General features: G+C 35.8%; 1 protein-coding gene across 1 annotated transcript in view; it reads left to right on the top strand.

Annotated features, from left to right (window-relative positions):
• Cralbp (Cellular retinaldehyde binding protein) overlaps window positions 1–12,708 on the top strand; it is a 77,648-nt gene that overhangs the window by 53,642 nt on the left and 11,298 nt on the right. The window contains exon 3 of the mRNA XM_069830506.1: window positions 1,590–1,749. Coding sequence (XP_069686607.1) covers window positions 1,590–1,749 — 160 coding nt within the window. The remainder of the gene's footprint in view (window positions 1–1,589; window positions 1,750–12,708) is intronic.

The following is a 12,708-nucleotide window of genomic DNA, read 5'->3' as shown; positions in this document are numbered from 1 at the left end:
CTCATTTCGTAACGGGACTGGGTGGCTTCCTGTTTTATCTCCACGGTGGCACTGTACCGTGCTGACAACATGGTCAGGGAAGCCCTATTTGTATAGCAGTAATACAGACATAACTTCCCCTACACTGCATTGACTTGTAATTCAGTACCAAAGGAGGAGCTAAAGAAAAGAAAGCCATTAGCCCTAATCTATACTAATAATAAATCTGTAGCCGAAATTTTTCTGGTAATTTTCGATTTTCCAAAAACAATTGGTCCTAACATATATAATTAACCACCCTGAAACCGAAAATCGCTTTTTTGAAATTTTTGTTTGTATGTCTGTCTGTCTGTCACCTTTTCACGCGATAATGGCTGAACCGATTTCGATGAAAATTGGAATATAAATTAAGTTCGCTGTAACTTAGATTTTAGGCTATATGGCATTCAAAATACATTATTTAAAGGGGGGGTTATAAGGGGGCCTGAATTAAATAAATCGAAATATCTCGCTTATTATTGGTTTCTGTGAAAAATGTTACATAGCAAAAGTTCCTTTAAAAATAATTTTCGATAAGTTTTATTCCCCGAAAAATTTTGATAGGACTGATATTTAATGAGATAAATGAGTTTTAAAATTAAAATAACTGCCATCTATGGCGTGTAATGAATTAAAAAACAAATGACTTCGTCTATAAGCGTCCTTGGACAGCAACAATCGAAAGCTATGAAAGATAGCCTACAGAGAATGTTCCTGTGTTTGTATGAAGTAATATCGGAAGCTAAATTAACCGATTCGTATAATTAATTATTATTTCACCATTGGAAAGTGTAGTTTCTCTACATGGACATGATGCTATAATGTTATTACAGTAACTTCTGATATAATATAATATAATATAATATAATATAATATAATATAATATAATATAATATAATATAATATAATATAATATAATATAATATAATATAATATAATATAATATAATTTATAATGTAATGTAATATTATATAATATAATTTAAGTTATTTGAAGGGTTCAGAACCATAGTGAGCCTAGCGCCATTTACTGAATACGTAGAAAACAAGGGTTAAAATGAAGTTATTACCATAATTAAATGGAAACCTATAACAAGTAATATAAAATATACACATTAAATCTAAATGATGTCAATCTTCACTAAACTATGGTTACATGTAATAAAAATTAAGAAACATGTTAAAGGAATTGTCATTGCACCAAATGAGTGTCTCTGGACCAAAATGATCGCATTTTAATTATTTGGATGCAATTCAAATTAAGTAACATATTAAACGATTTATCCTTCTATCAAACACGAATGTTCACTGGATCAAATGTTCTATTTTAATAATGTAATTACTTTATATTTATTTCTAACGGGTGTAGCGGAGCGCACGGGTACGGCTAGTGCATTAATATAAATCTAACTTGTCTCCTTTTGTACCGACTAAGCTCCTTGTCCCTTCCTCATATGCAGGAATAGCAAATAATTAATTTAACAGACCTAGGAGACTCTTCTCTTGTAAGTAATCGGACAAGATCCTGACTTCGTTAATAGTGGAGTCCACTTTTACTTTCTGGTATTTCAGACGACAACTTCCTACTGCGATTCCTCAGGGTCAAGAAGTTCAGCCTGCCCATGGCCCAGCAGATGCTGCTCAAGTACATCAACTTCCGACAAACGTTCTCACATTTGGTATACAACCTGGACTATCTCAGTCCTTCGATCAACGAACTTCTCACGAACGGGTCAGTATGAAATGCATCTACTATTTCTAACAAAGTTTATTGGCTATAGAGAAAATAATAAAGTGAACATATACATCTCTACACTTCTCTATATCTTTATTCTAGAAATCCTCAAGAATAACGTCACTATTCTCTATTCTTATTAGCCTATTATTATTATTATTATTATTATTATTATTATTATTATTCATTTAGTGTTCTGCCCAAGGACAGGTCTTTCACTGCAAACCCAGCTTTCTCCAATCTTTCCTATTTTCTGCCTTCCTCTTCGTTTCCTCATATGATCCACATATCTTAATGTCGTCTATGATCTGATATCTTCTTCTACCCCGAACTCTTCTCCCGTTCACCATTCCTTCCAGTGCATTCTTCAGCAGACAGTTTCTTCTTAGCCAGTGACCCAACCAATTCCTTTTCGTCTTCTTGATGAGTTTCAACATCATTGTTTCTTCACCCACTCTTTCCAACACAGCTTCATTTCTTATTCTCTCTGTCCACTTCACACGTTCCATTCTTTTCCAAATCCAAATTCCAAATGCTTCTATTCGCTTCTCTTCACTTCGTCGTAATGTCTATGTTTCTGCCCCATACAAAGCCATACTCCATACAATGCACTTCACTAGTCTCCTCCTCAGTTCTTTTTTCCAGAGGTCTGCAGAAAATGCTCCTTTTCTATTAAAAGCTTCCTTGGCCATTGCTATCCTCCTTTTGACATCCTGGCAGCAGCTCATGTTACTGCTTATAGTACACCCCAAGTATTTGAAGCTGTCCACTTGCTCTACTGCCTCATTTCGAATTCGCAAGTTTACCTTCTTTATTTTTCTTCCTATGACCATGGTCTTCGTCTTATTTGCATTTATCTTCATCCCATACTGCTCACAGCTGTCATTTAGCTCCAGTAGCATATCCTTTAGTATCGTCTCCTCTTCTGCTAACAACGCCGTATCATAAGCAAATCTTATACACTTTATTCTTCTTCCTCCTACTATCACTCCTATGTTCTGATAACAGTTCTTCACTAAATCCTCCAAGTAGATGTTGAACAGGACAGGTGATAAAGGACATCCTTGACGTACTCCTCTTCCAATTTCACTTCCTTCTGACATTTCTTCTCCTATCCTGACTTTGACTCGTTGTTTTATATAGAGATTACTGAACAGTCTTCTCTCTTTCCAATCCACACCAATTTTCTTTAAGATCCGCATCAGTTTATTCCAATCCACTCTATCAAAAGCCTTTTCTAAGTCCACAAATACTACATACACTTCTTTATTCTTCTCTAGGTATCTTTCTCAGATTGTCCGTAGCAGTCATTATTATTATTATTATTATTATTATTATTATTATTATTATTATTATTATTATTATTATTATTATTTAGAGTGCGTAAATAATATAGTATACATAGAAATAACAGGTCTGACAGCTCCTGCAAGTCCACACCTGTGGAGTAACGGTCAGCGCGTCTGGCCGCGACACCAGGTGGCCCGGGTTCGATTCCCGGTCGGGGCAATTTACCTGGTTGAGGTTTTTTCGGGGTTTTTCCTCAACCCGATATGAGCAAATGCTGGGTAACTTTCGGTGCTGGACCCCGGACTCATTTCACCGGCATTATCACCTTCATCTCATTCAGACGCTAAATAACCAAAGATGTTGATAAAGCGTCGTGAAATAACCTACTAAAATAAATAAAAACTCCTGCAAAATTGGCGAGGAGAAAGTTTCAGAAGTTGCCTAGCCGTTACAGAATTTTCTTTATGTTACCATAGCAACCTCTGCTCGCTGTCGAATTCACGTAAAGGTTCAGCTGTTATGAGTCCAAGGGAAGAGTCGTATCGCAACCAGTTATTGTTGGTGTGTTATATCCATAGAGTTAGGAGAGAGATCTCTCTTCTAACTCGTTGGTTATATCAGTTTGTGTTTACATTATAGCCTACAGCAGACATGCCAACTTTCCTGCATAATGCACGAGTCACCTGCAATAAATTAGCTTGCGAATTCTGCTTTCCCTCACTGATATAATCCGTCGAATTTTAAATGATCTCTTAACATATTACGTTTTTAATGTTATATTTTTGTTCGATTATTATTATTATTATTATTATTATTATTATTATTATTATTATTATTATTATTATTAAAAAGAATTCCCATCTTCCGTATTTAATCTCTCAGACTGGCAGATGCAATGTTTTATGAGACTGTCAATACATTTAGTTCAGTATTTCGCCACGGCTGAACTCTTGGTCGCACCAACGAATAGGGATTATAAAGAATGGACACTGAGCGAATTTTCCTGTGTTTTGTTTCTCTGTGCGCCAGCGTATAGTTCCACTTTCAAGCGCTAGAGGTTAGTGTAATCGAGCATACGCTAAGATAATAATTGAATATAGAGTTGAGACACAGGATCCAAACATCGCCTACCTTATTGCATAACCCAGTAACGCTTTGCTTCAAATAAATTCAAGTTAACAGCTTTTCCTTATTTCTCAGTGACAAACTAGTTGTAATAATAATATTTTATATTTCAGATATCATAAATTATATTATAAAATAATATAATACATTATAAAATTAAGTATCGAATTCGTTTAATATTTGTATATAATATAATATAATATAGGTATATGGTTTTACTTCTCGTAAGAGTTTTGTTTTTCCATTTTCAGCGCTATCAAATCATTACATATTTTAATTGTTGTTGGGGTCAACGTCTCAACTCTCATTATAAAGGAACTCTAGAGTCTAGACATTACAGTTAATGACGGATTTATTATTTTATGGATCCAATTTATTTTATTTGAGTACATAATGTACCTAGATGTATTAATTATATGTGTTATATTTCCGCTTTGTCGACTGCTAGCTGGTGTGATGTCAGCGCCAACTCTAGGGAGAAAGCAGAATCTCACGCTTTAGCTGGCTTGAAGGTCATTGAAATCAGTCCGGTTACATCAAAGGTACCGACGCGAAGTGTCCATTCTTTATAATCCCTATTCGCTGGTCGCACTGTTTTTTAAGTTCAGTAACATTGTTAAATTAACAGTAATCCATGTCAATAGCGTCTCAGTTGTGTAGGGCCTACATTGAGTTGGATGTCTTCTGATAGCGGACACACTCGACGAAACTCATTTTACGCATGGCAAGTACGCATAAACGGTTCTTTGCAAGGAGAACTCAACCGTACAATACTAAAGGCATTACATGTGGGAACGATCCAGAGCATTATCATGGAATAAAAATAACACTAACTATACGTCGACTGCCAATATGTAGTATATGTAGTACGGTCAAAGTTTAGACATGGGCAAAAGTGGCAAGTCTCAGCGAAAGGAAAAAGACAGACGAACAGACCTATATCGAAAACATATAGCCTATTTCGGTATCATGGATCTTGAAAGAGTATAAAAATTGAGTGAAACTCTAGAGTTACATAGATATTGTGATACTACAAAAAATTGCTATGTTTCGTACAAACGAAGAGTTCAAATTCTTGTCTTAAAATAGAAAATGATGGTGGCGGGATTTTATTGAAACTTCGATCTCGCTACGCACCATACACGGGACTTATGTCTGATTTGTGTTGCATTATTAAGTTATGACGCGAAATTAGGAGATGGTATAACTTTACAAAACAATACACACAGGCCTATATGTGAAGAAATATGCAAGTTTTCGTACGATAGAAGATCAGCGACAGGTTAGGTTTGGTTTGTTCCGACCTTAAATATACGCTTTTTTGATAGGTAGACAGAAAGCGAGCTTTCGTTTAAGGTATAAGATTAGGAACAGTGACAGAGATAATTTTCATACGATATAGAATCTAGTGACATTAGGTTTGGTTTGTTCAGGCTTTTGTATGCCTTGCATATAGCATACACTTTTTGGTAGATACTGGATTTAGGTACATAAATAGATTTACCCCGGACCGAAAAAAGGGGTGCTTTCCCGCATAGTGCAATATCATGGTGTCCACACTTGTGGAGTAACGGTTAGCGCGTATGACCGCGAAACCAGGTGGCCCGAGTTCGAATCCCGGTCGGGGTAAGTTATATGGTTGAGGTTTTTTTCGAGGTTTTCCTCTCAACACAATATGTGCAAATGCTGAGTAACTATCTGTGCTGGACCCCGGACTCATTTCACCGGCATTATTACCTTTTTTTTTTTACATTGGGAAATTTCATTGAAGTGAATTTATTTATGGCTGATAGAGTAACTATCTCACGCCCCCATGTTAAAGTTGCTACCAGTACACTTCATTAGAACCAGGTACCCAGCTTCGAAGCCGTTAGCCCTGTGAACTTACAGTATATTTATTTTCCCCTATTATCATATTATAGGATTATCTAAGAAATAGGATAATACCTTCATTTGATTCAGACGCTAAATAACCTGAGATGTTGATACAGCGTCGTAAAAAACCCACTAAAAACACCATGGTGGTACCACAGTCTAGTAGGTATATAGTAACGAAGCTCAATACGTAGTACATATGCAGCCATAGATAGTTGCTAACCACTAGGATCGCTACTATCGCCTCATTAAAGACAATGCGAAATAAGTACCGGCACAGTCTATTGTTCCTAGTACCCTCAACAACTCACAGTCTAGTACAGGGACATCATTTTATTTTTACTAACATTTTTAATATTAACCTGTCCATACCTTTAGAGAACCGGAAACACCACTTGCTCCCCCCTCCAAGACTGGAGTTCGATGATACTGGCGTAAAACACAAATCACTCTACTAGGTATAGGAAGGAAGAAAAGTAGTTCATCCATTTACGTAAACTAGGAAATATCGCGATTTTGAGTTTCATAATTTTCATTAGGTTTTTCTTTAATCAAAGTACAGTACTGTATTAAGAATAAGTGTTTTTACTCACGAAGTGAGTTATCCATGCGAACGTATTCATTATGCAGTGTATATTATACTGTCTACAGCACATTAGCGTACAATATAGAGAAAGAAATTAAATTGAAACATAATCATAATATGAATATTTAAACACAATTCGGAAAATGGTGGCCGTTCATTTCGATACAGGCTTCAGTTCTTTTGTGCATATTATCGCACTATAGACTATTGCATCTAATTCCAATTGCCAGTTTCGTCCTTCGTACTAGCAACTCATGTTGAAATAATTCTGTACCTACTCTACGTACTGTGAATTCAATCTTCACTTCTGCCCGACCCGAAAATATAAAATTACTGTCCGTCCAAGTGGTTATGCCGCAGGATTGTAGAAAGGGAGGAAATCACGTGACAATTAATTACTTAACGAGGCCCTTTTATTTAAGTTAAATTAAACAGCTGTATAATATTACGTAAACTTCCAATTCCTAAGAGAAATTAATGTTTTCAGAAAAGAGCTAAGACAGCCCAGCTATTACAGAGGGGAGAGCAGAAGCAGGTGGGGGAAATCGGGATGCGACGTAGGCAAACGGACAGTACCTGTGCGAAAATATGATTCAATATTGAAAGTTCTTTCGTCACTGGAAAACGCGAACATATTTCTGGAACGTACTATACTCAGTAACTCAATACTGCTTACTATCTGCGGTCTTGGTTCTGTGTGGTGTTGGAACTTCCTTAGTAGAAGGGGTGGGAGTGAAGTACATTCAAAAACTCAGGTACAATAAAAATTGAAGTAAAAATAAAATGATGTACCTGTATATACAGTCACGAAGCTTGAGTTGTGAGGGTGCTAGGAACAATAGACTGTGCCGGTACTATTTCGCATTGTCTGTAATGAGGCGATATTAGCGATCCTGGTGGTTAGCAACTATCTATGGATGGATATTCCCTACGTATTGAGCTTCGTGACTGTATATACTAGACTGTGGTGCTACCATAGGGTTACGTGAGGATTTCATGTGAAAATGTCTGAGAAAGTCATGGTTCGAGTAGGCTATATGAGAAACGAAGGTTTTGGGGAGTATTGTATGCGTTTATAGATTTCCCAGCAACCACAGCGTATCTCTAGAGTGGTGTACTACAATTTTTTAGGTTATTTTCAATGATTTAAATAGATTTTTTTCTCTTGCGTGCGGTGCATAGTGGGATCGGTGTTTCACCGGGATTTTTCTCGTTGCCGAAATTCCCATAACTATAACGGAATCCATTCAGTCGCCTGCAAATTTGAGTACCGGATTTTTCCTGAGAGTAAAAAATAATGAGCGAGTTGGTTTAGACGGTAACGTTTGAGACTCGTATTCGGGAGGCACTTACCGACTTCAAATTCCGTGACCGGCCAATTTGACTAGGGCTTTACAGAGTTTCCCTTGGTCACAAAGGCAAATGCCATATCATGATTCATCATCGCATCAATAACAAATATCGTAAATATTAATCAAAATTTAAAATCTGTTACATGAACACATGCCATCTATAACATACAATAGAAACAGCAACTCAACAATAGTAAAAAAAAGGTCTACTGATACACCCGAAGATCCTACATACGCGATATAAGAAAAAAGAAAGAGCAATCTGAGTGGGTACATACAGGGACATCACTTTATTTTTACCAACATTTTTAACATTAACCTGGCTATACTCGGAAAGACTGTTACCCCCCTTCCATTACAGGAGTTTGGTCTTGCTAGTGCAATATGTAAACAAATCATTTTACTAGGTACAGGAGGAGAGAAAAGTAGTATATCCATTTATGTTACAGAAAATACAGTAGGCCTATTACGATTTTCAGTTTGATCATTACTTTTACGGTATTTTTCAAAAAACAGTAGAGTAGTAACAATATATATTTTTTTCACAAAGTTAACTTTTCAGGCGGTTATATTCATTATGTAATGTCTACTTTATTCAGCATATTACTAACCTAATTTACTCCTGAGAATTTTGTGAGTACTTCCCTAAGAAACTCCAATTTCTACAGCTAACTTCTTGACAGACTTATTAGGACTTCGCTGCATCCTTTCTCTAGCATCTTCTACGGCATCTTCTGTCACTTTTGTTGGTTATCTTACACTTTTCTTCCTTTCTGTGCACCCTGTTGCTCTAAATTTACCTATCAGATTAATGACATTTCTACGAAAATATTCCATAATGATATAATAAGAAAAGCGTGAAAAAAACTGTTGTTCACATTCGTTTATATTTTAATTCCAGTTTCCGCCATCGCCCTTCATAACTACAAACAGTAAAACAAAACTCTTGTTTAAATTTATTAATGCTGTTAAGTACAGTACCATATTGTAGGGTACCGTACTTTCGGTAACTCTAATCTTCACTTGTGTAGCATAACTGAATTTATCCGTGTGGACTTAGCACACCATACCTGTGTGAAAATAAAGTTCAATAATATAAGTTCTTTCTTCTATAGAAAATGCAACATATTTCTGAAACACACTGTACTCTGTAGTGGTTACTTCACTGCTAGCAACAGCGGCCGTAAGTTTGTGTGGCTGACGTTAGCAAGGACATCAGTGAAAGGGGTGAGAGTCAAGTACATTCAGAAAAGCAGGTACAATAAAAATGCAAGTAAAAATAAAGTGATGTCCCTGTACTTCATCTCATTCCAGTACGGTGCAGAAGTCATGAAAACCTTGAGCTCTACCCCCACCAGTCATCAAATTATTCCAGAAATTAATCCTAATTATCTGTTCATTCGTAATAAATATATCAGAATACAGTCCTTTGACAAAAACTGAATCGTCAAAACGCTAGCCCTGTTCTTCACATCCATGGTTTTATAAAAGCTGCAGTACATCTTTTTAAAATGTAATAGAGTAAAATACAGATTTTAGTACGCTATGTCGAGTCTTATAGATAATTTTAAATTCTTCCATACACCACAATGCTCTAAACGTCGTACCAGACAATAATAACCAGTAATAACCTGTATGATATACATGAATAGGCGTTTCTTTTACGAAACGATTTCAACAGAATAATAAAATTGTAAATAACCTAACAAACTTAAAATAGGTAAGTTTATATGCAGATACATACCTTATGCTCCTCCATGTTCAACTTCAATTTCTGTCCTGCTGTTTTCTCCCTGTTTCATTTCTTCAAGTTCACAATATCGGTATTGAAAATTTATATCTTAACACTCGATTTTCTTTATTTGTACGTACCGTTTAAAAGGATTGTACTACACTCACCATCTTAGAAGAAGACTACCCGGAAACTAGCTAACATCCTGACTGAACCGGGCAACGTGCATGTCATGCGATATAAGCGCTGTAATACGGGTGCAGTACAAAGTTGAAAAGAAAGTAACCTATGAGGGATGCCAACTTATAATGAATAGAATTGGATAGAAGTCATTACACATAGGCAAATTTTACCATAAAATATAATTCGGTAGGCATAAATGCTATTTTTGTATTTCAAGTTCTATCGATGTACCTTGACTTCCGCTTCAGTTACCTACCATCCCTATACACCTACGTATACTAGCCATACCAACCAGTCCTCTAGTTGGAAACAAATTTTAGGGGGTACTGTTGAAGTCTCCTTGGTCAGACTAGACTCTATATGGACTTCATTTCCAAAGTTACTTGTTCGTCATGCATCCGCCCCTTCAGATCGCAGCTACAATGCATATAAGGCAAGAAATTAAATACCGACACTGGTGGCCCAACATTTTTTAGGAACAAAAGTCTAGGAACTCTTTTACTGGAAGAGTATTCCTTTTCTTAGTACAGATATCGTTCATTGCAGTAATGCTCATTCACATTCTTTAGTTGAAATTGGAATAGAATCTATAACATGTACCCGGACTCAGGATTCATGAACGCACGGAAATTAACAATATTTCCCTCCTCTAGCAAACTGCTAGCATTACGCTTGAAGGAGTTTTAAAATTAGTGAATCAGTGTAGCAGATTTCTTGAGGCGCCATGCCATAAAATTAGTGTTATGCGAAGGCATCTACGCAAGTTTTGAAATTAGCGACTCAGTGTAGCAGAATTCTTGAGGTGCAATGCCATAAAGTTAGTGTTAATTACTTAGGGATAGAAATACCACTGCGTTAAGCAAGCTTGAAACTAATAAATCGGAACTACTCAAGTGCCAGACCATGGCTTTCGATAAAACAACCAATAGACAAGCATTTAAAAAAAGGATATGAGATGCCAGACGCTACTTTTATGGCAGATATCAAAATCAAAATGTTTTACAAATAGCTAACATCATCCATTTCAAAGTATATTAAAGACTATTTCTGCAGTGCTCGGGAAAAGTGACACAAGTCAGTTTCCACAAACCTTTTTTGATAATTTATTAACAACCTAAGGAACATCTGCTCGCTTGGAGAAAAATACGTAAGTATTCCTCCAATTACAATAATTCATACAGAAAAAAATCAAATCGACATAAACCAGTGTAAGTTGTTAATAAATTATCAAAAAAAAAGGTTTGTGGAAACTGACTTATGTCACTTTTTCCGAGCACTGCAGATTTAAACATAGTTAATATATTTTCGAGTTTATATTTTTTTCCGGTACGGTAACAGTTTTTTATTTTATACGGTACGGCGTACCGGCCCAACTACAACACTGGTACCAACACATAAGACATCAACATCAATCTCGCTAACGTCCACTGACATCAGGGACCGACGGAATTTAATAGTATTCAAAACCATACTTTGTAAACATTTTCTTACTGAATAGAGTACAAATGCAGTAAGGGTAAACTGATGATTTTTACTTAATTGTAAAAAGTTTTGGAAATATTACTATTAAATATACATACATACATACATATACATACATACATACATACATACATACATACATACATACATACATACATACATACATACATACATACATACATACATACATACATACATACATACGTGTTCTGGGCAGGTCTTTCACTGCAAACCCAGCTTTCTTCAATCTTTCCTATTTTCTGCTTTCCTCTTAGTCTCCGCATATGATCCACATATTTTAATGTCGTCTATCATCTGATATCTTCTTCTGCCCCGAATTCTTCTCCCATTCACCATTCCTTCCAGTGCAACCTTCATAAGGCAGTTTCTTCTCTGTCAGTGACCCAACCAATTCTTTTTCATCTTCCATATCAGTTTCAGCATCATTCTTTCTTCACCCACTCTTTCCAACACAGCTTATTGGACAATTAATACAGGGTGTAAGGAGTATAAATGCCATTATTTTAACTGATGATTGTTCATGTCACAAAGAAAAAAAATGTCCTCACAATTTTTTTTCTAATTCCAATATTTAACTAATTATTAAAGTTTACAATATTAGGCGTTTGGCAACGTTGCTGGATGGGGAGGAGGGGGTTTACAAGTACACAGTTCAGCTCGAGCGGATACAGACATACCGGTACAAAACAGATGCTCTGTTCTAATGCAGGGGCGGAGCGTTGTTTACATAAAACCAACAGCAAATACAAACTTTCAATCTCATTAATAGAACTTTATGGTAAATTTCCATTTTATTTAACAATATTGGCAATATTGGTCCATTTTTTATTGTACGTCTAAACAATAAACAATAATGGTTTACAGCACAAAATCACACGAACTTTTTAAATGCAACATTTTAATCTCTTCCGCTTCCATAAAGCAGTGCCATTTTTAAAGAAATTTCTGTTTGTGTGATTTTCGAAACGAGGTAAGAGATTCCTAGTTTGTAATAATCGTTGAAAAACTGCTATAAAAGTTCGCCGATTAGGTAATCTTCATTACGGAAAACACTGATGGCACATCTTCTTGCCTTACTTGAATTACGACTTTCTCCATAAATTAATAACATATGAGCCGTTCAGAGCAAAAGTGGTGTAAGTCAAAATTGGGTAATGAAGTTTCAAGTAAAAATGTTGTAAAATACAGCGCAAAGTAGCAATTAATATGTCCTTCTTCCTATCCACTGACTACTAATAGTTTAAATAAATTGAATATTAATTGCTACTTTGCGCTGTATTTTACAGAATGTTTACTTTAACCCTCATTAC

This window comes from Periplaneta americana, chromosome 7 (assembly GCF_040183065.1).
Source record: "Periplaneta americana isolate PAMFEO1 chromosome 7, P.americana_PAMFEO1_priV1, whole genome shotgun sequence".
Taxonomy (NCBI): domain Eukaryota; kingdom Metazoa; phylum Arthropoda; class Insecta; order Blattodea; family Blattidae; genus Periplaneta; species Periplaneta americana.
This window is presented reverse-complemented; position numbering and strand designations above follow the sequence as displayed.